General features: G+C 44.3%; 1 protein-coding gene across 1 annotated transcript in view; it reads left to right on the top strand.

The window, feature by feature from the left end:
• The first annotated feature begins 259 nt into the window (after window positions 1-259).
• Window positions 260-27,146, top strand: part of CLCN1 (chloride voltage-gated channel 1) — a 38,492-nt gene continuing 11,605 nt past the window's right edge. The window contains exons 1-12 of the mRNA XM_056339120.1: window positions 260-828; window positions 3,862-4,015; window positions 4,551-4,682; window positions 6,219-6,347; window positions 6,451-6,584; window positions 6,949-7,026; window positions 7,792-7,870; window positions 14,543-14,668; window positions 19,935-20,019; window positions 22,995-23,096; window positions 24,867-24,951; window positions 25,364-25,513. Of these exons, the coding sequence (XP_056195095.1) occupies window positions 688-828; window positions 3,862-4,015; window positions 4,551-4,682; window positions 6,219-6,347; window positions 6,451-6,584; window positions 6,949-7,026; window positions 7,792-7,870; window positions 14,543-14,668; window positions 19,935-20,019; window positions 22,995-23,096; window positions 24,867-24,951; window positions 25,364-25,513 (1,395 nt within the window). The 5' untranslated portion in view covers window positions 260-687. The remainder of the gene's footprint in view (window positions 829-3,861; window positions 4,016-4,550; window positions 4,683-6,218; window positions 6,348-6,450; window positions 6,585-6,948; window positions 7,027-7,791; window positions 7,871-14,542; window positions 14,669-19,934; window positions 20,020-22,994; window positions 23,097-24,866; window positions 24,952-25,363; window positions 25,514-27,146) is intronic.

Genomic DNA, 27,146 nt, shown 5'->3' with positions numbered 1-27,146 from the left:
ACATTATCGTACACTGTAGGATTTTGTGGTGTTTTCTTTCTGCATGAGAAAGCAGCTACAGCTATGCCAGGCTGTGCTACTCGGTGCTCGGCATGTGTCCATGGCAGAGAGCTTGCTCAGCAATACACAGAAGGGAGGAGTGGGAGGGATGCCTAATGACTAATTAGGCAACGCAGTAATATAGAGTAACAGACCCACAGAAAGGGGGTGGGGGGGCTCTGGAGGTGTATAGCCCAAGCTCCTGCTGACAGCCGGGCAGACTCCAAAGCTCGGTGAGGTTGTCCAGGGCCATGTCCAGGCACGTTCTGAACATTTCCAAGACTGAAGGTTCCCCAGCCCCTCTGGGCACCCTCTCCCATGCTGAACCACCCTCAAGAGGAGGTGGATGGGGGCACTGTCCTTTTGCACAGTTTCCTTTCTTGCAAGTGATACCTTTTTCCTCTGCCCTTCTCTCTGCCCCTCTGAGAAGTCTTGCTCAGTTGTTTCTGTCCAAGCCCCCTCTCCCTTCAGCTGGTGGGGCTGCTGTTGGAGCTCCCCTTTGCCTTCTGTCCTTCGACTATTATTCTGTTGCTGTCCCCTGCCCCTGGCATGTGCCTCATTGCCCTATGCCTGAGCAGTTGAGCCTAGACTTTTTACTGACATTTCAATTTACTTACGAGGTGAGTTTTGGGAGATTTCACCTTTGAGATGAAATATGGTTACTCTTTTGTGATCCATCAGAAAACAAACCTAAGAAAGGTCATTTCAGAACAGCAGAGTGGCTACAAGGAGGGAGTGAGAGGGATGAGCAGCAGAGCCCAAGGCTGTCTCAGTGGCCAGAAGCAGCAGGTAAGAACAGCATGCACTGGCAGTGCTGGGGGAAGGGATTTCGGGACTGGGGTATGCTGTGGAGAACAACTGCTCAGTCTGAATGGCATGGGAAGTAGCTCAGGCTTTGGGCTGTGAGGGCAGTGTTATGCAGGTGCTGAGCTCTCAGAAAATAGTGCCCAGAAAGGTCTTGAGGCTGTGGTGCTGTATGTATTTTTCCCCTGAGATTCCGTGCAGCTTTTCCTCTATTACTCAAGCAATGAAACTCCCCCATCTTTTTTGAAAGACAGAACCTGCTGGTTTACAGTTAAACATTAATAAATGCTTCCTCCTTGAAAATGAACTTTACCCTGGTTGTGCTTTCTCCCTGGATGTTTTTTAGGGTTCCTCCCCCACCCCTTAGTGGTATTTATACCATCAGCTGTTTTTGCACCAATATCATGGTCTTGCTCAGCATTGAGCCAAGCTAGGCATGATGGTACTTTTTCTGGCTCAACCCTTTAAGTGGTAATTGATATCTTAAAGTTCTCTCCAGTTCTTCTGGTGCTCAGAAACCCCATGTCCCTTGTGTTAGAGAGGGCACATCAGAAGAAGGAACAGTCTTAAGTCCTACTGTGTTATATTTTTAGGTTTACATGTCTTCTAATAAAGTGGATATTTCTTGCCTAACCTAATTTTGCTTTAAGGTCATCCTCTGATTTCCAGATTCTTTCTCTGTCCCACAATCTCCTACCATTTTCAATATTGCCAGAGTCCTGGAGAAGCAAAGCACATGTGTGAAGCATTCTTTAAGTGAGCTGAGACTAACTTGTTCTCTAGGACAGAACCTTCATTTTTGTGTCTGGAGACTAACTGCTTTTCTCCCACATCCTGAGTGTACCATTTTCCAGCCAGCCAGAAGCAGTGAACTAGGTTACCATCTGAGAACTTGTACTATTCATACTGCTATACTGTTATGCTGTTCCACCTGGGCAGATTTGCCCTAATTTGAAGGCTAATTTGAACATCATACTTGGCACAGGTTTGAGTTTCTAGTTTGGATTAAGCTGTATTTGATATAAACCCATCCCTCATGACCATGTAAAGGCAATGGAACATCAGCTGAGGTGATGTGAAGATGCATTTGTCTAAAATCTGCTAGTACTTGGCGTTTCTGGCTGAAACCGACACAGAGAAAAAAGGAGCAGCCTGCTGCTTAGAACTGGGTTCTGCATGTGACAGCTTACCTTGTACATGCAGTTCTTCAGCCTGCTGTTAACACTATCCTGTCTGTATTATGGGGGTCAGAGCATGGCCATTCCTCACTGCAAAGAGGCTGCACTGCTTAATTTACCTGAGCGTGTATTGATAATCATGTGGCGGTTAATTAAATTTGTCACCTTCCGATACAGTGATGAATGGAAGAATACTTTCAGATGTTCAAATAGGATCGATTTTTCTAAGAGACAGCAGGTAAGCCACATTAAGAACAAGATTTAAAAAAGCCCAGGTGTGTCTTCTGTGAAAAAAACCCTAGGGTTTTCCAAGGGAGCTATTGCATGTGGTTCAAGTGTCTCTTGAGGAATATATACAAATAAATATACTACTTAGGACCTTCAGTCATATTTGTTATGTGGAAATACGAATTGGTAGAGCACTGAAACAGGTGCTCAGAGAAGATGGGGAATTTCCACCCTTGGAGATGTTTAGGAGTTGCCTGGACAAGGTCTCGAGCAGCCTGATCTGGTTTTGGAGGCTGCATACCATGAGCAGGGGCTTGGACTAGAAAACTCCAGAGGTGCTTTCCAGTGTAAATCTCTCTCTGAATCTCTGAATCTATTTGATCTGGGTGGAACAGGAGCAACATCTCCTGTGTCACTTTGAAAGGAGGCATGGAACTGTCAAATAGAAATGTCTCCTAAGCATGTGATGGTGCTTTATCTCTCTCACGTCTTGTCATTCTCTGACTGAAGTGTCTGATTTTGCTATGCAAAGCATTGCTTGCTCTCCTCCTGCCACTTGAACATCTTGGAGAAGCAGGTGTGCTGGGGAGGAAGCCAAAGGTCACCTCCTTGCAGGTGGGAAGTGCCACACTCAGGGGCTGTGCACCAGGTGGTAACCTCACTTCAGGGGAAGTTTGCTGGAGGACGTGTGAGGAGGAGAGGCTTGTTCTCTGCTTCTCAAATGCTTACCTTCCCCTCTGTACTCTGAAAGAGTGAGGTGGGGGAGCTGTTCTTTGGGGAATCTGATAAACAAACATGGGGGCACAGTCAGGATTCTTCGGGCTTCCTTGAGATCTTGTTGTTGACGAGATGGTACAAGTACCAAGTTTGCTGCAGATCTGTGTAAGAAATGGCATTGGTAAGTTAGCTGTCCATTGCAAACCGACTGCAGTTCAAGATTAGCATTTGACCACAAAGGTAGATCAAGTCGTTAGGAAATTCAGGGGAACTGGAGATATGTGTGCATTTAGCATGTTGATTTGGGTAAATAGGGGGAGGAGGTGTGCAGTACCCTGTGATATTTCTGAGCTGATGCTGCTGCTTTTCCTCCACAGGCACCATCAGTCACTATGTGCCCTATTAAGCATTCCTTGGCAGCAGGAGGAACAGATGCAGGACATTCCTGCAGCCTGTTTGATAGTGTAATACTTCTCAAAACCTTCAGAGATGTGCTACAGTGCTACTGAAATCTATGAGACGTCAGCCCTGAGGGTGACAGCCTCGTGAACTATTTTGACCTTTTATACCTCCAGGAAGCCTGCTCAATCTCTTCAGACCACAGCCACCTCTTTTGCAGGATGTTAGAAATAAATTAATATTCTGTGATCATGTACTCCCAAAAAGACAGTGAAAAGATTTTGGAGAGATATGGAAGAGGGAAACGGGAAAAAGAAGGAAAAAAAAGATAAGCTGCATCTGTCCGAGGGTTTCTGTGTCTGTGTCCCAGCTTGAGTACGTTTGGGTCTGCACCTCGGACTGTTAGTAGATCTGCCTTTCCATCTTCAGTGCTGTTTGTGAAGGAGCATTTGCCTCACCTTTTCTTTCTGATCTGTCTTGCTTTCTGTTCCTCTAGCTTTATGGCCAGTACACAGACCAGATAACTGACTTCGCAGAGAAGGAAGCAGCAAAGCTACTGAATAAGAAGCTGGCCCAGAAGAACAATGGAAGACCCCTGAAACGTGACAGTCAAGTACAGATCAAAGAAGAGCACTATTCCAAATGTCAAGGTGGGGACAGTTCATCTTTCACTATCCTATGACCAGATATTGGGTAGGCCAGCCAGAGAGAGATAATTTAATCAAGGCAAAAAAACAGGAAAATTGTGACTGGGGAGAAGCAGGGAAGGAAGGAAAAGGAGGCACGGTGGATTGAAAGACTTTTTCATGAGAGCTTTCATCCTAGGAAGAGCCAAGACCTGTCTGGAAAATTAACCAGTCCCAAGTTAATTTTTTTCCACAAACAGATCTCTGCAATGAGAGGAAAAGGGCTTTCTTGTGTTGGATTTTTGCTGCTGGTGCACAAGATGTTAAATTCTGCCTTGTGTCCCCCTCTGCTTTTTTTTTTTTTTTCCTTGAAACACATAGTATTTTGCAGCACTGTGAAAGAGAGGGATAGGTACCACTCTTTCACACAAAGCCCATGATGCTTCCAAATAAATCCTTATTGTAGTCTGTTCTTTGCATAGGAGTGGAGAGACAGGCACCGGCTTCATGCTTCATCTATGTTCCCTCAGGTTTTTCTGGCTCACTCTTCCCTCCACAGACTGTGCTAGACGCATCCACAAATATGTTACCAAGAAGCTTGGAGAGGACTGGATTTTCTTGGTTCTTTTGGGTCTGGTCATGGCGTTGGTGAGCTGGGGAATGGATTATGCCAGTGCGAAGAGCCTACAGGGTAGGTCCTGTTCAGGTGTTGTGAAAGCACACTGTAAATGATACAAATGTTTTACAAAGCCCAGTGACTAATGTTCCTCCTCCTTTAACATCAGTGTCCCATCCTCACCCCACACTGCCTGGGAAGTTTGAAGTACTTGCAACATAGCAGAGAAAAGGTTAACTAGGAAGAGATTCTTCAAAGGGATGACAGGGAAAAATTTGGAAGTGGTCAGAAACAAAGGATATGTGTATGATAAGTCAAAGACAAACGGTTATTTTTACTCCCTTTCCCTCCTGCTCCCTTGAATATGTAGGGACACAGGGGTGTGGTACTGTGGTCCTTCCTCTTAGGCTGATTCCCATCCTCCCCAGGAATATTGAGCACAGGGGGAAGGGGGGAGACACTGTTTTTGATTTTTACTTCATTATTGTTCATTCCAATTTTTATGTATGCAGTGCCCTGCAGTTTTCTGCTACCTGACCACATAGTGCTCTCTCCTTTGGCTCTTTTCACAAAGGTCTCCTGATCACTGCCTTATATCCTTTCCCTGCATTTTTCCTGTGGACCCTCTCCCTTTATGCCAGCTATAACAATTACAAGACCTTTCTGTGCGCCTGCCCCCGTTTCGTGCACACACGACATTGCTCATATTCTGTTAACTGCACTGTTCCTTCGTCCTTCTCCTCGGTGTCCCAGTCCGGACTTGCAGACACCCCCAACCCTTTCCTCTTGGCGCTCTTGGCTGCTGACGTCCACCTGCAGACATTGCAGCTCCTCAAGGGCCCCCACGCTTCAGCCCAGGGCTCCTCCATGTAGAGCTTCCCCACCTACCAGCCGTCTGGCTCAGCCTGCTAGTCTTGGAGAGCCCCTGTCTTTTATACTCCCCGCAGCTGAGTCCTCTGGGGTGTTTTTTTCTCTCCCTCCACCAAGCCTGAGGCTCCTGCTGTGGGGGAGCCAGCTCGAGGGGGGCAGACGAGTGGCACAGGAGCTGCAGTTCAGTTTGGACTCTGGGCAGCTTGTGCACGGTACCTGGCTGAGCGATGGTACCACTGCGCTTGCAGCGGCTGACACAGCTGCTTTCATGCTGCTGCTCTAAAAGGCAAATCATAATCAGAGCTTTTAAGCTAGTTTTTGTGAAGGAATGATTTTTCACATGACTGAGGTGGAGGAGAGGGTGCTAGCTGTTGGTGGACCACTTTATTGTCATCCTTCAGGACCCACATAAGGCCCTCAGGCTGCCAAATGAACAGACCCTGTACAGTGGGTCATTCTCACAGCTGCACGTAACACGCCTCTTCTTACACCACATCTGGGCACAGGAATTAGTAGCGTCTAAGAACAGAGAGCCGCTTCTGTCCCTTCCTGCAGAACATCTGCTTTATTTGGGAACTTGTACTCAAAATGTAACAAGGCTTGTCTCAGAGGCCTCCAGGACAGCATTTCTCAGGGAGATTTAGCAAGGGCAGGTTTAGCAAGTGTGTGATTCTTTGATATCTGCCAACCTGTTTGGAGCAGCTGTGGTTACTGACCGCTTCTTTCTTTGTCTGCCTACAGCCTACAAGTGGATGTACCAAGCGCTGCACCCGAATGTTCCTATGCAGTATCTGGCGTGGGTCACATACCCACTTGTTCTTATTCTGTTTGCGGCCATTTTCTGCCACCTCGTCTCTCCGCAGGCTGTTGGTGAGGGCAGAAGGCATGGCAAGACCTGTTTCTGTCTGTCTCATTTTTCTTACTCCATTTGCCTGCTGGTTTTGTTCATCCCCTCCTCTGCTGTTGTTTTCAGGGTCTGGGATCCCAGAGCTCAAGACTATCATGAGGGGAGTGGTCCTCAAGGAATATCTCACTCTCAAAGCTTTTGTGGCCAAAGTTGTGGGCCTCACGGCTGGGCTTGGAAGTGGCATGCCTGTGGGGAAGGAGGTAAGTATTGCTGTTTTCATGTTCAGTAGTGGCCAGGGTCTGGGAGGTGGGAGAGTTGTCGGTGAAAGAGTCATAAATGTTTTCTTCTTTTTGCTGCCATTCCTCTTCTCAAAGCTCTGCTCTTGCTAGCAACACTTATCTTCAATTGGCCATTTTCCTTCCACTTTGCAAGTCTTGACATAAAAAAACGTCAAAGAACTCAAGTCAAGTAGACTTTGAGATAAGGAATAAAAAAAAAATAAAAAAAGAGAGTTGGAGGACTGGCTGAGGTGGCCAAAGAGAAATTGCAAGATCTGCCATGGTTAAGTGGTTGTCTTAGACCAGAGGGTAACTAACCCTCTCTGATTTCCTCCTCCGCTCGCAGGGCCCTTTTGTGCACATTGCCAGTATCTGCGCTGCTGTACTCAGCAAGTTCATGTCAATCTTCTGTGGTGTGTATGAGGTAAGGCACATGTCTCTGCATACAGTTCTGCCATAGGCTCAACTCCTAAGACATGTAGGATAGTATTGGTAGGCCACAAAACACGGAGGAAACATGGATTGACGTTCACTGTACTGCTTTAGAGCAGCAGAATACAAGCTAAAGAAGATGTAGTGGGAGACCAGATAGACAGTCACATAACTCTGCAGGACCACCAATGTGGCCTAGCAGTTACACAGAAGCTGGTTAGGAATATACATCTGACAAGTTTTCAGCCTCATGATGCTGATACCTTTGCACTGTGATCAGTGTATAAAAAAGTACCTGCAGACAAAGATTAATTTGTCTTTAAGACAAATTTGTACAGCATTGCTAATTATAGGCACTGACAACTGTCTCTAGGCTTTTGCTGTTGCAGAACAGCCTCTGCAGGCTGATCACTGTATTGACTGGTTGTATAAAAAAATATATTAGCTGCATATGTAGCTAAATGTAGGAACTGCTTTACATGCAGGCTCTTAGCAGAAACTGGCTGTGTAATGCAACGATGGGAGGTGCTGTTCTACTTGAGTAGATCCTGTCTGTGCATAAGAACCAGATGTCGCTGCTGAAGACCAGCTGCCAGTACTAAAGACTGCACTGAAGCATGTAGAGCCTGCTATTTGTAATAGCAAGGGCTGAATCTGCTGCTGGCTGTTGCTTTGTTTCATTGTTCTGGACCCTAACCCCTGGCTTTGCTCCCTCTAACCCCAGCATGCCCTTCTCTGGCTGCACTCTCTGTTCCAGAATGTGCATAGGCAGTTCGACCTCCTGGTGGTGGCTTGCGCAGTTGGAGTTGGATGTTGCTTCGGGGCTCCTCTTGGAGGCAAGTGTCTTCCTGTGTGTGACATTTAATGCACAACTCATTTAGCCTCTTGTGAGATTTCCTGCACTCAGGAAAGGTTCTCCACAGATACCTCTGCACTCTGGCAATATGAGTTCTTTCTTTTCGCCTCTAACTGGTGGCAGTGGAAGGAAAGGAAGGTTATAGGAAAAGTGACACCTACTGATGTGCTGTTTTCCAATGATGCAGTGTGTTCAGTCCCTGCCTGCCATGGACATTGTTGAACCTGGCAAGCACCAAGGGTTGTGCAGAAAATCAATAAGGATCAAGTAGAGAGCAGAAGTTGAAAACAAAAATTCATGTAAGGAGTAGCAACAGCAAAGGTCAGGAGATGATGGCAAGTGTGACACGACGTGATAATGTGAATAGGAAACTACTATCAACAGTGGGCTGGAGAACAGAAATAGCAGTGTTTAAAGGTTTGGACCTCTCATACAAGAGAGATGTGAAGGGACGGTAAGATGGCCAGGAGGCTGGAGCAATGGTATGTGAGGAGAAGCTGAGGAAGCTGGGTTTGCTTAGCCTAAGGGAGAAAAGGCTAAAGGAGGATGCTCTAACTGATGTCATCTACCACCTGAAGGGGGACTTCAGTGAAGAGTGAAACAGGGCTTTCAGAGCGGCACAGTGCAAGAGGCAATGGGCACAACTTGCCCCAAGGGAAATTCTGACAGTGTATAAGGAAAACACGTTCCCCACCCCAAGGGTGGTTCAGCACTGGCACAGATGCCTCAGGGGGTCCAGGGAATCCCTACCTTTGGAGACGTTCAGGATTCACCTGGACAAGAACGTGATCTAGCCTTGGAATTAGCACAATTCTGAGCAGGGGGTTGGAGAAGACACCTCCAGTGCTCCCTTCCCACATTTCTGTGGTTCCACTGCGAGGAGAAACGAGGAAATTTCTCTCAGTTCCTTCATGTTTTTCCTAGTCTTCTGATTCACAGAATTTCCTTAAACAGCACACATGCCAGAGCCACATGGCAACTTCTTCCTAAAACGGTGGAAATACATCCATAAATAGTCTTTAAATGTTCTCCATTCTTCATTGTGCCTTCATTTCACTTTCCCCCCAGGCACTGCCCTGAACCTCTCTCCATGGTTATTGTGCCCAGAAGTTTAAGGAGTTTTTGAAATGAGATGTTTTTTCAAAGTTGGCTTTATTTCTTCCATGCAGTACTTTCCTGTTAGATTTCAAATGGATGCGTTAGCTGACAAATGTGACCGTGGTCTTGCACCAGCAATAACAATGATCTTTACTCTGGTTTGATATTAAAAAGAAAGGAAGGAACATAGTTTGTCAGCTACAAATTAGATGTTCTTCAGTTAATAACTTGAGAAAAGATGTGCCAGGAAGAAAATCAGGTTCAGCAAGAGAGAGGCTGAGAGCTCTGTGTGTGTGGGCAGGGTAGCAAGTTTGAGACAGCCTGAGCTGAACCTGAGGCTTCAGGGCAAAACCTGTAAGTCTGCCAGAAACGCTGAGAGGAAGCAGGTTCAGACCCCAGGACTAGAGCACCGTAAGGTGGAGCCTTTGGTAGTATGCAGGAGAGTGGTACCTCTCAATGGTAAAAAACCCATGAAAAAAACCTAAACCAGCCCAACACACCTTCCATAACACACTCCGCGGTTCTTGTTTCTTTCTCCATACCTGGAACTGATAGTCTCAGAGACTGCAGGACACATTGTAGGTAGCCCACTAGGAGAGGCTAGAGAAGAAAGGTCTGAGAGGGGAGAGGTCTGATTGCTGTCCTCTGCCGCTCAGGAGAGATTAGAGAGACAAAGTAGCCAAACTTTACTCAGAGAACAGTGAAAGAGCAAGAGACAAGGGCAGAAGCAACAAGGGAAATTCTGTCTATGCATAAAATTAATTTCTCCCCTTGCCCCTAAAGTGGCTCAGGGTGGCACAGGTGTCAAGAGGGGCTGGGTAATCTCCAGTCTTGGGCATGCTCAAGGCTCGACCTTGCACCCTCATCTGAGCACCCTGATCTCACCTTTGTCAGCCCACCTCTGGGTGGTGAGTTAGAGAACCAGCGTTCAGGGGTGCCTTCCAGGCCAAAACCTGCTGTCAGTCTGTGGTAACTGTGCTGTGGGAACAAATGAAAGTTCTCACAGCTTTTATAGCCTTAGTTGGGTTCCTCTGAGAGATACACACCAAGTTGCTGAGTGGGATTTCCATTACCTGGGAGTCATTTAGTCCTGAGCTGACCTTAGTCCAGGATGTAGCTTGCAGCTTCACACCATATTGCCCATGGTGCAGAACTTCGTGGTGGTGTTGCTGGGGAACGCCACCCTGTGTATTGATGAGGAGCCCTCAAAATGCATTTGAAAAGCCAGTTTAGCCCTTGGCAAGCAAAAGGTGCCCAGTCTACTTTTTCTGGGCGCACTCTGGTACTCTTTGTTTGCCTGTTTATTTTGGTCTGTCTGGCTACTCCTGTGCTGCTGCCCAGCACCAGCACTGACACAGTGCTGGGTCCTGGGAGATGCCATGTGCCACGGGCTGTTCTCAGGGGTTGCTATAGGTGTCTCTCTTGTACCCTTCTTCAACACTGTCCCATCAGGATTTGTGCCTTTGAACAACTCAACCTCTTACCGTACTGCAGGCCATGTCGTGTGTATCCTTGGTTTCCAGCTGTTAACCACCATGCTGGTGGGCTATAATGCAACACTCCCCGCTCTTCCAGACACTTTGAACTGAAACCCATCCCCATTCTGGACACATCTTAGGACTGTATGGGCACTAATAGGACCTAGAAGTTACCTGGGACAAAACATGGGTAAGGACACCTTGTTCTGAGTCAGGGACTGGTCATGGCCCTTTTCTGTTGGGCTGTGCAGGGATAGCCCTGGGACACCTCCTGGCTGAGGCTCTGTCAGTCACCTTCTGGCCTTAGAATTCATCCTGGTCACTCAGATTCCCACCGTAACACAGGACCACCCTTTCTAGGAACTCTCATGGGATATCTAACAGGCTACTGTGGGAACACGCAATAGTGGAAAGTACCAAATGCACAGGCTTCTAACGCTGATGCATTTTACACCACCTAGGATATAGACAAAATAAAATTAAATAAAACCTCTCAACCCACCTTTCAGCATTCTCAGACACTTCAGGGCCAAATCTTGCAGAAAGAGTGGCAGAGCATTTTCTCCCTTTCAGCAGCTCTGTGTCTTCCAGAACTGTCTCAGGAGAGACTCTCTACCTTTTATACCTCCCATTTCCCTTTATTGTTTTGGCCAGGACAGCACAGTGCTTTACGGGCAGGTCTGTCACCCACTGACCTCCCCGGGGTGACAGGACCTTCAGCACCCGCCCTCACTTGGCTCTGGGCACGCCTGTGCCCACGGCTCACAGGGGAGTTCTGAGGCACTCCTGGCACGTGTGCATCCTGACATTCCCCACCAAAGTAAAACAGATGGAGCAAAACATACTTATGTGCCCTCCACCCTCTGGAGGATTTTCCACAAGACTTTTCTTCTACAGGGACAGAAATGTGCATGTTTCAGTGAAAGATGAGATGACGCCCTCTCCACATGTGTCAAAGAGGTGATGCCAGGTGTATGCCTGTCTTGTGCCAGGTCTTGTCTTTTGAATATTTTGAGGCCATCCAGAAGGGAGAAGCAAGATAAATATAGCTATAACTCAGACGGGTGACAGAGCTGGGTGACATCATGTGGCCATACCTGCCAATTCTGTTACTCACTCTCTGCTTTCTTTCCTCTTTCTTCTCTTTGTCTGTATCCCTTTGTCTCTTTCACCAGTAGCAGCCATATTATTACACGGATGTCCTGACTGTGGGTTGCGCTGTGGGGGTCGGCTGCTGCTTTGGGACACCACTTGGAGGCAAGTGGCTGTTCTGTTTGCTTTTTCTCAGGTACCAAAATTCTCTCCTGCCTTGTCCTTTTCTCCTCTCCCCCTTCCTGCACTGCACTTTTGATCTGCCATCTACTCTGAACAAGGCAGCTTACCTTGAGTGTTACCAGCCTCCCCAGCATCTCTGACAGCCCCTTTCCCACATGTTGTCAGCCTTTGGAGGCAAGAGGGGAAGGCTCTCTAGAGCAGTGGTCTCCAGGGTGTGGCGTGCATACCCCAGGGGGTGTGCAAGATGGTCCACTGCGATGTGGAAAGGAAATGCTGGAACTTCTTTTTTTTTTTTAATCTTAAAAAAAAAAAAAAAAAAAAAAGACGTACACTAAGCTTTACTAATATTTAGTGTACATATTGGCAGTGGTGCCCTCACTCTGTCCGTGTGTCAGACGGCCACTTGTCACATCCAGTGCACGAGGTGTCCTGGCTGCAGAGCTGTTCACAACACTGAGGGCTGACAGTGGTGCCCTCACCCACTTGGTGGCTTTCAGCATATTGCAATTGCATTGCAACCAGTCTGTGCCCACTTAAGTGGGTTTATGGATTGTATTATCTACTGTTAACTAAACTAGCCCTTACAAAATGGACAAGTGGCTTAAAAAGGTTCCTGCAAAGAGACCGTGGCTTGAAGATAATACTAATAGTGTGAGTACAGAAGAATGACAGGAAAATGACAGAGCTGACACTTCTACTCCTAATACAGGCTGTTGATCAGCCATGTTATGCGGTACGAACAATGACCAGCTAATCAGATCTGACAAGAAGTTGGCCAAAAAAAATCAAAATTATCAAAGGCTATTTTAAATATGGATTTACATCTGAGGTCATTAACGATGAACCTCACCCTAAGTGTATATTGTGCTTTGAGAAGTTAGCTAATGATGGTATGAAGCCATCAGAATTAGCAAGATACTTAAAAGCTAAGCATCCAGAACGTGGAGACAAACCCCTACAATTTTTTCAGCGACTTTTCAAGCTATTCTATTGAAAATACTCGGTCCATTACTTTAAAAAGTTTCACTGAACTTAATGATAAATGTTTAGAAGCCTCCTTTGAGGTTTCTTGCCTCATAGCAAAAGACAAAAAGCCACATACCACTGGGGAAAGGCTCATTCTTCTTGCCATGGTAAAAATGGCTGCAGTAATACACCAAAAGCGATACAGCGGCAAACCAAAATGCATTCCTTTGTCAGTAAATGCTGTTGGAAGATGCATAGAAAACATTACTAAAGGTTTGAAGAAACAAACACGAATACAAATTACAAAGTGTGAGAGGCTTGCTATGCTGCTGAGTGAAAGTACAGGTGCTTCTAACCTGGATCGGCTGATGGTATTTACTAGATTCTGTTTTGATAGTGAAATACATGAAGAACTACATTCTGTGAGCCACTAAAGGAAAGATCTACCAGAGAAGCTACATTCTCAGCGGTAAATTACTTCTTTCATTAAATGTTTTATGGAAAAGCTGTGCAAGCGTGATGGCCGGTGGAGCAGCTGCTTTGAGTGGCACAAGCAAAGGGTTGCACGGTGAGGCTGCAGGCACAGCCCCGCACCTGGAGTCATTCGCTGCACTGCCCATAGGCGAGCTATTGCAGCACAGAAATGGGAGCCAGATGGGCACCAAGTGCTACAGGACATCGTTGATGTGGTTGGTTTCGTAAAAACAAAGACCTTGAAACAGTAGAAGCTTTACAATAAATACTTCCTAATGAGATGGGGAGTGACCATAAAAACCCTTTGTCCAGTGCAGACCTGTGCTGGTTATCTCATGGCAGTGGGCTTTTGAAAGAGCTGTTGAATTGAAAGACCAGTTATGCATTTTTCTTTTACAAAAAGACAAGTGTTCTGAATTTGCTGATCTTTTCTGTGATGACGAGCATCTGTCAGTAGCATGCTACCTAGCAGTTGTTTTCAGAAAAATAAACATACTTGATGAAGCCCTTCAAGGTGAAAGCGCTGCTGTAGCAGTGGGTGAGAAAGTAACAGCTTCTCAAAAGAAACTTACTGAGATTTTCTGGATTTGTTGCCAAATACAATGTGAGTGTGTTACCTACAAAACCTCATATGTGTACACTTTAAATACTTGGAAACAGACATTTATAACCTGTTTAAAATTCAGATTAAGAGTTTCAGTGTTAAAGATATAAAAATTCAACACCACCTGATTAGTTTGCAGGAACAACTGATTGACATCAGGGAAGATGGAAATTTACTATCCAGATTTTAACAAAAATCTTTGCATAAGTTCTGGTTGAGATTGAAAAAACAGTATCATGATTTACTCAGTATGGCCAGCGATGCATTTCTTGCGTTTGGATCTATGTGTCTTTGTGAGATACCTTTTTCAGCTATGACAGCCATTAAGACCAAGTATCAAAATAAACTGAACATAGAACTGGACCTTTGAATCACTGTGTCACAAATTGTTAAAACAAGATTTTGAAAAATAATAATATTTTTAGTGAGAACAACAATTTTTTGTTCCATTAATAAATGAAACAAGTTACTTTTTAAAAATTGTTTATTTCATCTTTATCTCATTCTTTTTTTATTTCCATTTTTCATGTATGTTTTATATTGTACATAATATATTAGTACAGTAGTGCTTCATACAGTTTTGAAATAAATACACATATGTTGGGGGGTACATGCTCAAAAAACTTTTATGGGTAGGGGTGCACAGTCAAGAAGTGTGAGACCACTGCTCTAGAATACTGTTTATAAGCAAGCCTCTGTCATGCTTCTAACATCACACTTCTGATTTTAACTTTGCTCCCTTTCCAACTCTTTCTAGGGGTCCTTTTCAGCATTGAGGTCACTTCCACTTACTTTGCTGTGCGCAATTATTGGAGAGGTTTCTTTGCTGCTACCTTTAGTGCCTTCATTTTCCGGGTCCTTGCGGTCTGGAACAAGGATGCAGGTAAGCTAAGAGCCATTTCTGGGTTTTGTACAAAGGTTGCTCTGTGGATTTTTTTTCATCTTCTTCAAAACCCCAACCCTGTGGGGTGTTTGAAACCTCTGCCATGGCATGTGACTTCCAGCAGTACAGAAGGAAAGAGAAAGGGAAGTATCTGATGTCATCAGTTGTACAACCCAACCTACTCCTAGGTGTGCTGGGGATATGACTGGGAAACAACTGAATATGAGTCCTTGGCAAGTAAGAGGGCCCCTGAGGTGGGATTTTTGCCCCTACCCAGCATAATGTTGAGGCTGCGAACACAGCAGTATCCATCACAGTGGATGTGGTACATGCTGCAGAGTAGGCTGCTGCAGTCTGCTGGAAATGCCATGGTCTGCTTTGGTAATTTCTTGACTAGAAGCCAAATGGTCTAGAAAATTAAGGTGATGAAATGATTAGGAGGCTACAGGATTGGGAAGGTCTGACTGAAGGTCCTGAAAAAATAAGTCTTGACTGAAAAGTGTGAATGCAACACTTGTGCAGACAGAAATAGCACAAGACAGGCTTGTCCAGGAGAGTGTTTCAGATGCTGCAGGAACGGAGTTCAGCTGATGCAGCAGGCTGCCATTGCTTTGTAAGCTTCTTGCTTATGCCTTTATCTTTGATTCTTACACCTACATCTATTTTATTGATCTGAGCTCCATGTGGGCAGTTCCCTTACTTAAAACTGCTATAACGTAAGCCCCTCCTGACTTCACAAAGCTAGATGGTTTTTGTGCTACAACATTATTTGGCTTGAATGTTCTCTGGAATATAGAAAGTGACTATATCTTTGTTTATGAAACATTGCCTCATATTGAGGGGTATTCAACCGTCAGATCTGTCACAAAAACCACATCTTTCTGTTCCTTCCAGAGAAAAACATAAGAAATTCAAAGACAGATGACAGAGATAATCTCCTATCCTTCATTCTATCTGCTCTAGCTCCCTTGCTGATCTCCCAGATCATTACAAATTAGCTTAATCCTGAAATGTCTTAATTACTGTCCCTTCTTCAAAACCATCCAGACAGCTTTAATACCCATATTAATGGCTCCTTACAGTCAGCTTCATTAACTGTCTGGGTTGAAAGGTTCCATGATCCAATTGTCTATGAAAAATAATTCCTTTTCATAGTTCTGAATTTTCTTTGTCTATATCGCCAGTCTTCTTGTCCTTGTATTAAGGAACCAGAAACTTTTGTCTAGCAAAGTCATTCATTATTTCACGATCTTTTATCATGCCTGCTCTAACTTATCTTTCATCTCTTTTCTTGCTCATTTCCTTCTGAAAGGTACAAGCCTGGCCTTTTCAGCCTTTGTTCGTGCAAGGGTTTTTCTTAGGCCCCCTCTCTGATGTCTTCACGATCTCTAAGGTCTTGCCTCCTCCCAGAGCTGTGCATTCGGTAGGTGAGCAGGTGTCCCTGCTGTCACCAGCTGGTGGGAAAGCCTTTGTGTCAGGTAGGGCAGCATGCTTGGAAGAAGCTGCTTGCCTTAATGCGCACTGTGTGCATCTACCTGTAATGTCCATGTGGAACAAGTAACCTATTGCAAATTCATACATAATGTGTGGACTGACTTTTCTGCTTAGGCAGGTATTTGCCAACTTCTTCCAGAATATTTTTGAGATGAAACGATCAGAGTTCCTGCAAGTGTGGCTATTGTATGTATCTACTAGAAGGCATTACAACACTGCAATGCAACACTGTGCATTATGATACCATTTTTATGCAACTTTTGCACATTTCTAGAAGCTACAGTTAGGAAAAAGGTGAAAAGACCATTTTCTTTGAGCTGTCCACACTGATCCAACTCTCCCTCACTGTATTACTTTACATTCTTCAACACAGAACATTGCCTTTCTTATGCAGTCCTGTGTGATTCAAACCAGGGTAAACTGATTCAGGATCACATGCAGATTTTGCCATCTTCCACAGAAAATTCTGAATCACAGAAAGATTTAATTTGGAAGAGAGCCCTGGACCTCTCTACTCCAAACTCCTGCTTACAGCAGGGACAGACTTCCACTGCCTCTCTGTGCACCTGTTCCAGTGCTCAACCACCTTCCCAAAAAGCAGCATTTGTCATTATATGTAGACAAAATTCCCTCACTAGAAGTTGAGCCCATTGCCTCTTTCACTGTGTCTTTACAACTTCCCCGTGAGGAGGGGAACTGCTGTTTGAACGCCCTTGGGCATTCTCATTTCCAATGGAGTTGACCTCGGCCCTGCAGCCTCTCCTGGTGCACATGCACTGGACCATGTTGTGGCTCACTACTGGGCCCTCTCCAGTTTTGTCACATTTCATTTGTACTGGGTTTTCTAGATGCGGCTTCATCAGTGCCCTGTAGAAGGAAGCACCCACCGCTCTCACCCAGCTGGCTGCACTTTTGCTGACGTGGCCCAGAACATGGTTAGCTGTCATTGCCACAGGGGCACGTACTGAGCATTGTATCCAACAGGGCCCACTGGCATGAGAGCAGAGCTTCTCCTGTTCGCTGGGCCCCCAGGCTGTAGGCACACCTGCCATGCCAGGTACGGGACTAAATATTTGTCTTTTTGTTGCATTTATGATGTTCCTACTGGTCAGCTCCTCTGGTTTGCGGAGGCCACTCTGAGTGAAGCCCTCTAGGTGACAAACCACTGCCTTTCCTCCCTCCCCAGTTCAGTATGGTCACTGACAAGTGAGTTCCATCCTGTCATCTGGGACCTTGATGGAGATGTTAAACCAAATACTATGACTCGTATGGTTACATGGCTGACAGGATAAACTCACTTTTTTTCTCTCTCTGGCTTAGCTTCTGATCCATGGTAGTATTTTCCCATTTGCTGTTTGACCACTGGAGCTCTACATGAGGCTCCACAGCCTCACGTGGGACTGCTTAACAATCTAAATAAATACGATTCCCTTTAATATGGTTTTACTGTTTTGTTAAAAAAAAAAAATCCACATCACAAATTTTTTATTCATTTGAATTCTCTTTCTGGATTTTTTCCTCACTTTTGAGGTTAAAAATAGGTATTTCCAGTGTTGTGCTTGCTTTTAAAATCTATATGTATTTTACCAATTTGCCAGGTGCTAATGCTCTCTTTGCATTTCACCATGTTGCGCTATAACCTTCTTAAACACATCTGCTACCTGTCAGTCCTCCTCCAGCCCCTGGAAGCCCTGATGCTCATGAGAGGTGGTGAGTTATTTTTATTAATAGCTCATCCACCTCATTCCTAGTCTGCCTCAGATCTTAATGCCTTTTAAGTCGACAGCTTGTTTAACGCCTCTTTTATTGTCATTGTTTAGCTCCAAGCTGCACCGTTGGAGCCAGGAAGCGGCAGGTAGGGAAGCAATCACATCAGAGTAGACGGATGCAAATAAGTTGTGTAGCATCTCACCAAAATTCTTTTCTTTCTTAGACCCATAAAATCTCTGCTGGCTTCTAGATGCTGATGGCCTTATTGGCTGGCTTTACACCATTACCTGTACTTCCCCAGTAACACCTGGCCCCCTCGGGTGGCTGCCACAGCTCAGGCCCCTGCTCACTAATTATGCAAGACTGGGGTTCTGCAGTCTGCAGGATTTCTGTTTACTGTGTCCTAGCCTTCATCGTATTTGCCATAGTGTTACACGGTGCCTTCCCACTCTGTCTGATCTCTTCTACATATGGCTTAGTATTATTTTAAAGTTCAAAGCTTTTTTTGGTAGACTTTCCCATGAAGTAGACTTTCTTATTTCTTTTTGCTTCTTTTATCTTTCACCTTGTAAGAGCTGGACGTCTACTCTAAACTAGTAGAGTTTGTAGCCGATGGAGAGCAAAGGGCTTAACCATTCAGTTTCAGGCTGGCTTTGTCACTCAGGAGAGAGGATGAAGATAGGCAGGATGACTCTGTAGAAATCTCTGTCTTGCGGGAGTAGAGAGGGAACCCTAGAAAGACTCAGACTAAGTGCTGTGTGTTTCCCTTTGCTCTTTGGTCATCTTTGCCACCCTGGGGCAAAACTCTTTGCAAGTGAGCCCCACTATGCTCTTTAATGCCCTGTCATTTAGTGGCTTGGACTGTCTCTTTCCTAAAACTAAACTGAGATGATCTTTCCTCGGGCTGATCTAACAAAAAAGGACATCCTGCTTTTCACCGTCTTTTGTCCTGATGGTTCTCCCACCCCTCCCTTGTACTACCTCTGTCTGCTGGGCCCCTCTAGTCAGCTCACTTCCCTGGCAGAGGACTGATCCTGGAGAGAGCAGACACATTTTCTGGTAGGTTTTAATGGGGTGGAAGAAGGCAGTAAAGGCTTTGGCATGTGCTGGAGTGGGCCTGACCCCGATGGGAGGGGAGAGCAGTGCAGCCAGGAGGGAAGGAATGGGGCAAAGCAGTAGGGAGTTAGGTCTTCCTGTTTTGGCTAGTACCATGCCCCACAGGCATCAGGGTACATCATTGCTCTAAACATAGTCCTGCTGCCTGACCAATTAACAATTAATTCATGCCTCTGTAATTATCATCTAATGCTAGATTTTCACTGCTGCTTTCCTTTCCTCATTGTGCAAATGATTCATTCATCTAGGGCAAATTGGGATTTATATCCATCCTCATTCAGCTGTTTCCACTCTGCACTAGATAGCTCATTGGCACTTCACCTGTTGGCATACAGGTATTTACTGTTCCCACACAATTAGGTACCTCCAGGTAAAAGCAGGGCAGGTTTCAGTGTCTGAGTCATTTCAGCTGTGCAGTGCTACCAGGAGAGGCGAGCAGGAGAAGATGGGGCTGAGCTGATCTTTTCTGTCTCTTGATTTCTAAAACTTTCCTTCTTCTGGTACCAGACAAAAAATTTGCAGGTACAAATTCAGGGAGGATGTGAGTTTTGTTTCTAGAAAGAAATCACAGCTGTGTGTGACAGCTTCTCCAGATATATAAGCACTGCCTGCTTAGACAGTTGTCAATGACTGTAGTGGGAAGGTTTTATTTTCTAAAGAATGGATGTTAAAAGAAAAGAAACCCCTTTAAAAATCTGGAATTGTAGCTAAAAAAATACATACATCCTCTGGAAACAAACCTATACCACCTAGATTGCTGGTGTCACAAGTGCTCAGTAATAGGCACTACTAAAATCAGAGCATCTGCCAATCTGAAATATTGCATATAATGTCATTAAACCACCCAGGAGCTTGTATAAACTAGTTCCCTTGACCCTAGCCTTTATGGCATTTAACTTCTCACCTCATTATTCTCTTCCTCCTCCACCTCTTTCTTCTCTGGCAGTTACCATCACTGCCCTGTTCAGAACGAACTTCCGCATGGATTTCCCCTTTGATCTGCAGGAGCTGCCGGCGTTCGCTGTAATAGGGTAAGTCCCTGGGATCCTGGCTCCTGGCCCTTGTGGTTATCATGTGAGCTCTGTAAGGGAGTCTTCTGCAAAACTGTTACATACATCTCTTTTAGACGTTCTGGTTGTCACAAATAAGAGTGTTGGAGGAAAATGCCAGATCAGTGCTACTGTAGGCTGAACACCTCAGCTTTTGTCCCCTGTATAGCCCCAGACCAGGACTGCAAGCGCGGTCGGTAAATAGATGCTAGACAATGAAAGTTTAATATTAGTAAGACTGTACCTGACAGTTCAAAGAAGTTTCTAAGAACAGAAGACCCTGACCTCTAGGAGGCTGAGATGGTGGAGATTGTCCTTTGTGATTACTCAGAACTGGGACGTGCAGAACCTGAAGTGATCATCCTTGAAAGAAATAAAATAGCGAAGTGGTCAAGATATAGAACAACTTGTGAAACCGACTGTCAAGATAATGACTAATAAAAGACTTGTTTGAAACCAATAGATTAGGTAATGCTTTGTAGAGACTATAAATGTAGAGCTGAAAATCTTGTAAGCTTGTCACTCTCTGCGGAGGTGACCCAACGCTGCAGGACCGATTAAAACATGCAAACCTAGAGTATCCCATAAGATTTCGAGTCTCTTCTTCTACAAAGGGCTCTGCTTGTTGGGATTCCTCCTTTAGAAATGATGCCCGGGTAGCCCAATGGGTAAGGAAGGAAATGCAGGTATTATCAAGCCATTTGTTATTTCCTTTTCATATATCTTTTTCAGAAATTAAGTTCTGGGGAGGAAAAAAAAAAAGTCTGCCTTGGTCTAGGTTCTGGATATAGATTTACTGAATGGCCCTTTAACCATTTTGGTGGCATCCCCTAATGAACTGACCCAACAAGTGTGGCCTTTTCACCTGACAAAAGTGGGGCAAAATTAACCAGGAAATTTCCGTTTTACAAGGTCAGAATGGTTATCCTTTTCAAGAGAGGCTGTCACACTCAACATGGTGGCAAGGGTAACTGAACCATAACTGGATTCAGTGAGAACAACGATTTATTGAGTGTTGGTTTTATTTGTGGAGATAGCTGAGCTGATTTCATTTGTGGAGAAAGTTTTGGGAAATGAAAGAATGAACTTAAGGAAAATGAGAATACAGTTGGGAAATACTAGAGAAAAACTGGATTTGGAATTGCTGTGAGGAGAATGTTTGGGTTTGAGCTTGAGAGAGGCTCCAGGGCACTCCCTGCGGAGCAGTGCTGAAGGGAGTACACTGCAGGAACAAATACCTGTGCTGGCTTCGTGAGCATATGCTGTTGCTAGACCAGGATCCAAGACCAGAAATACATTTCCAGCTCCTTTTAGTAGGCTGCCCTCATATTCATTTCCTTGAATATGAACTCAAGTGGGATTTTTTTAAGACATCATATGTGTTGAAAATCTATGAATATACAGGAGCTTTTGCTAGTAATATGTATCCAGTTTGGTCGTCTTAAATAGACTTGCATGCTGCACTTGGGGCAATCGAATTGCTTAGATTGGCAATGAAAAAGGTAATCCTTATGATTTACAGCTGATGGAATGCACAACTTCTTGTCATCATGTTTTGAACAGAGTTGGCAGAGCTGTATTTTTCAGTACTACACACGGGCTAGGAAAGGAGTATATGGCAGCTGTGAAACGCTTTCAAATGCCTGGGTATCCAACGTGGTACTTAAAAAAAAAAAAAAAAAAAAAAAAAAAAAAAGTCTTGGATAAAGTCCTGATGCCAGCTTGGAATCCTCCAATTTCTCTAAACATTAAGTCTCAAAGTTGAACACTCTTTCTATCCAACATATTCCTTTGCTTTCAGATAAGACAAAAAACCTGAGCCAGCCCAAGCTCTATCGACAGGTAGATCCTGTTCTGGGTCAGCAGATGTTGGTAATTTGCAAAATACATACAGGAGGAGCACTTTATTGACAAACTGATAGCCAGGAATGGAGGGATCTGGTTTTTAATATAAAGTATTACTAAAGAAATTCAGTTCAGTGTGCATCCCTTAGGCTTATATTGCTGAAGGGACTGGTCTAACAGTAGCGCTAAACAGTGCCAGCTTCCAATATTTAAAAGAAACTCACTGGACATGTTTGTGAACAGCTTTGTATTTAGTTTAAACTTGTTTTTATGCAATTTTTAAATGATCAAGCAGGATGTTTTCAACATACAACTTTTTAAGTAAGCTAAATTAATCTTTGAATGTGATTTGGCTGAAGTCTGCATAACTTATAATAAAGGAAAATTCCATTAATTTTAAAAACTAATAGAATGAAAATGTTATCTGTTTATCTTCAGAATTCTGTGGGTTAATTGTTTGCCACATAAAATAATACTTCCCAAAATAATACTTCCCTTTACCAATTCTAAATGCACTCTTTGTTTTACTTTTTTTTATTTACTTCACCTTTTTTTACTTCACCCTATTTATCCAGGTCTCATTAAGCTACAGAGCATAAGGGTCAAGGCCAGTCCTTAGACAACTATACCTTTTTTTTTTTTTTTTTTACTTTATTAAGATCAGGAACGTAGATCTAAGTAATTAGGATCATAGAGATGACATACCTTGCTTTAGGCACAAGAGTTGCTATTACTTTTAATATTTGATGTAGATGTATAATTTTGTTCTGACAGTGCTGGTCTTCGCCCAGCTGCTCCTCGCCAGCCCCGCCAAGGTCTGAGCGTCCCTTTTTATAGATTATTTTATAGATCTTTATAGATGAGATTTCCCCCTCTAAGCAAGAGCAAATGTCAGTGGTAGAGTGGCAGTGTGCATGGCAGAGAGGCCCAAATTAATCCCTCCCCTTTGGTCAGAGTTAGCATCGCCGGGCGAGCAGGGGGCAAACCGCTGGGGGAGGCAGAAAGGTCCCTGAACAGCTGGAGGAGCAGAACACTTAAACTCATTTTCCTGGTTGATGGTTTGTGTGTTATCTGTTGTTTGGTATGATTTTATTTCTTTCTCTCCTCTTCAGGATATGTTCTGGATTCCTTGGAGCGTTTTTTGTTTATCTCAATCGCCAGGTGGTCCTGTGCATCCGGCGCCATGCAGCACTCAACCAGTTTCTCACCAAATAGTGGGTGCCTTTGAAGATACTTTCTTTAGGGACCAGGTTTTTGTACCCTACTGGTATTGCATAGTAACAAATGCTTTCTGGATTATACTAGATAATAGTGGAAATAGTAGAATGTAAGGTAGTGAAAATACAAGAAACTGAAGTTATGTGAGAGTAAGAGATCTGCAGACATCAAGAGAATTTGCTCTGCACTGGATTTTCTTCTTGATCAGCCCAAAGTTTCAAATAGCTTCTTGATTTAGAAGGGAGACTATGTAACGTTCGTGAAGAGGACAAGGGAAACGATTGATTGGACAGAAAATGTTTTTAATCAAAAAATCAATGATCACGCTTCGTAAGATCATGCTGCTTTTGTGGGGTTTTTTTTAGAATCTGTAAAAAATTCAATGCCCTTTATATTTTAAGAAAATTAAATACAACTGAAATCTAACTTTAAAATCTAATTCTTTTTAAATCAAAATGTAGGCAAAAACATAAAGAATGTGCTGCAGTATTGCACTTACTGCATGCTTACGGACCAAAAGCTGAAACTGATAGTAGCAAAAGGGTGTGAATGGCAGCATGGAAAAGAAATGCAAACCCAAATAAAAACCTTAGCAATAAAGTTTTTACTGAGCACTTGAAGATAGTTTTTTCCTGTCTGTAATACAAGTTATAACCTGAAGAAGAAAAGGTGAGTAACTGTAAACATCTCCAGTCTCTTCACAGATGCTCTGTGGATTTTGTAGGGTTTCTGAGTGGTGCAGAGGGCCTGCATTTCTTGGCAAGTTGCAGATCTGAGCAGAAGAAAACCACTTCTTTTTAACAAAGAAGTTCAAACTAAGTTAATTTATTATGTGGAAGAAAAATTGTCTGTCTTCATTACATAGTGTTAGCCACAAGCACCAGAGAGCCATCAGACAAAGTTAATGGAGATGTGGAGCAAAGCCTGAAAAGCGGGAATTTACTTCAAACTTTTGACTGATTTCTCAGAATTTTGTTGGTCCTTAGACTGAAAGAAATTAAAGGTTATATTTTGACTTCCTGAATACCACAGCACCTCAGGCAGAACCTCCTGTAGGAAACCCACAGATTTCTCAGGGGAGACCTGATGGGATTAGTCCAGCACATGGAGGCAGCTGAGACTGGTGGTGTCTTAGTGCCCCTGAAGTGTCACAGTGTACCCAGAAACCTGTCCCAGCGCTGGACACAGCAGGAGGAAAGCACAGGTGGCTTCAGCCTCCTGCGCTTTGCTGGTCCAGCATGCCTAGACCCACTGCCCACCTAGGACATCTTCCCCAAAATTGTGACAGTCAGCAATTCAGTGGAAAGAAAAGCAGTTTTTCTCATAAGAATTAACGCAATGGGGGATGCCTGCAGAAATGTATGAAAAACCCCACCCTACGTTTCAATATACTAAGACAGGATACATTGCATGGGAGTGAAGAAGCAAGACTGGCGTGGTAAGGACAAATGGAGGAGGTGCTGGCTTGTGACAATAGGTCAATGCATCACTGTAAATATGCATCCTACCCCCATGTATTCGAGTCTGTGCACTTTGTGCATCCCCCTCCATCCCTCCCATCACATAATTCTCATGGGGAAAATGGTTTTGCTGACAGTTGAGCTCTCTGTGAGTGGAGCAGGGTGTTGAATTGCCAGTAGCAGAACTCCAAAGCAGTGGATACAGATGTGGCAGAGAGCTTTCACGGAAATGGCATCCATAGTCCTGAAGTAACAGTGCTACAAGAATGTGAGGTTATATTTTAATAAACTTTCCTTTCTTTCCAGCCGCCTCATATACCCTGGTGTTATCACCTTCCTTATAGCAACTGTGACCTTTCCTCCTGGATTTGGGCAGTTCATGGCAGGAGAGGTGAGAGTGGGATATTTGCAATTCTGTGCAGTTCTGCGGAACAGCCTCACCTTGTCCTGTGCCCCCATAACCTTAGGTCATGGAGGGGGGGAAGATAGACACAGGAAGAGTTTGGGCTGAGCTGGGGACTATATTCTGAGACTCATGATCTCTGCTATCACCTTGATATAAAACTTGAAAAAGGTCCACTCACCTGAGCAAGTAGTAAGGAAGGTGTTACCCAGTGTGTAAAAATAGTTATCCTTTCACCAGTTCTGGTAAAGTCCTGTCTGTCTTCCTGAAGATTAAAAATGTGAGTTAAGTCTCATAATCATGAATTGCCCAAGTGAAAATGTCCTCCACTTCCTTGGAACAGAGGTGAAATATTTACCTGGTCTAATATCATGGCTTATGCCTGGTTTTTTCTGTTTAGTTGATGCCACGGGAAGCCATCAGCTCTCTCTTTGATAACTACACCTGGGCAAGATACACAGGGGACCCTCTGATCCTGGGGAAATCTGCTGCCTGGATCCATCCTAAAGTCAGCGTCTTCATCATCATCCTGCTTTTCTTCCTTGTGAAGGTAGGAAACCCAGCTCACCATAGCCCTTCTCCGCTCAGACTGAGTGTTCCTGATCCTTTGTAAAATAGTTTGTGAACTGCCAGTGAGGAGCTCCTGGGTACTGAATGTAGCAACTGTAGTGGGTTCTTACATCTTTTAATGTGATGTTTGCCCACCTTGAATGCAAGATCACCCAAATTATTAGGGAATAGTTTCCTGGCATTAACATAGTAAGCTCCTTCACTGCTCCCTAGGTCGCCATCCTCATGCATCCTGCTGAATGACCTTTGGTGCCCACTGTGTAGTACTTGGCTGGGAGGACTACATCAGGGAAGTTTTCTCAGGTTCCACAAAAATAAATAATTTAGTAGAAAGCTCTCAGATAATTTGTATTTGGTCTAAATGAAGTCTGATACAGCCTACCTGATATTCCTGTTACAGATAGGAGACAAAGGAAAGTATGCAAGCACAAGCTATAGTTGTGTGAGGCTCAAAGATTTGTTGGCAGTACCATATATTGATGGAGAAATGCAGCTGAAAAGAGTTTTGTTCACTTCTTGGAAAGCAGCAGCAGTTTAAGTGTTCTGAGCTGACATGGTCTGTGGAAGTTGCAACTGTTCAGCCTCTGGAAGGATCAGCTGTGTAACTGGTACGTGACAGAGCAAGAGAAGAGATTTGAAAGAAGAAAACATTATGTTCCAGTGTTCAAAATACAAGTAGCAAGAAAGAGGTTTTCCTAAGGGCAGGGAAATAAAAGGGTAAAAATACAGAAATGGTGATTTGCTTTGTTTCAGAGGAGCAAAAAGCTGGGGCCACCTTGAAGTATCAGTTGAACCTTTCGGTAGATCAGGAAGGGGCATCAGTGATTGACACAGCTGATTCCATCTAAAGTAAAACCAGGATCAAGTTTCTGACAGGCAGTTAAGGGTTCTGTTTCTGTGATTATAGTGTACCAAGCAGATAAGGTCTCATTTACTTGAATAAGAGAGTGATGGACTACATGGTATATCTGTCCTGATTCCCATCTGTTTTCCTTTGGGAGAGCTGTATCCTCAGACACTAGGCTCATTGGCCTTGTCACATTAACTAAAGGCTTTCTCAACTCACTAGAGAACTGCTCCAAGCAGCTTATTTTCTTCTGGATAGATTCAGAGTTGGGATAGACCACATAAAAAAGAAACTGCTGTTTCAACTCTGGGCAAAGGCTTGGTCTGATTCTCCACTGCACTGTAGTCCCAGTTCCCAGCTGTATGTGGCCTGGGTTTGGTACTGCAAAGACAGAGCTTAGTTAGCTGTATTCCACTTCTGCAGCTTGCTGGCCTCCCAGCCGGTTGGGAGCTTCTCCTCTGGAATATTCAAATGGCTTATGGAAGGAAGAGCAGCACTCAGTGTCAAATTGGTGGCCCAACCCATCCTCACAGCATGTTCCTCTACCATGGGCTGAGAAATGCTGTTGTGATGGCTCTTTGTTACCTTTGTAGAGGGCTTTCCTAAATGGCAAACAAAAATTGGCTTCATCCTATAGGGGTTTCAGCAGAAAAGCTGTCTTGGGTGGATGTCCTCTCGCCAAACTGTCTGTCTACAGATTGGTATCTCATCTGTCTATGGCTACAACAATGTCTGCAGAGGTCCTCAAAGGTGGACCTTGAACAGG

This window comes from Falco biarmicus, chromosome 5 (genome assembly GCF_023638135.1).
Source record: "Falco biarmicus isolate bFalBia1 chromosome 5, bFalBia1.pri, whole genome shotgun sequence".
NCBI classification, from domain to species: Eukaryota; Metazoa; Chordata; class Aves; order Falconiformes; family Falconidae; genus Falco; species Falco biarmicus.
The sequence above is the reverse complement of the archived record's forward strand: the minus strand, read 5'-3'. Positions and strand labels throughout refer to the sequence as shown.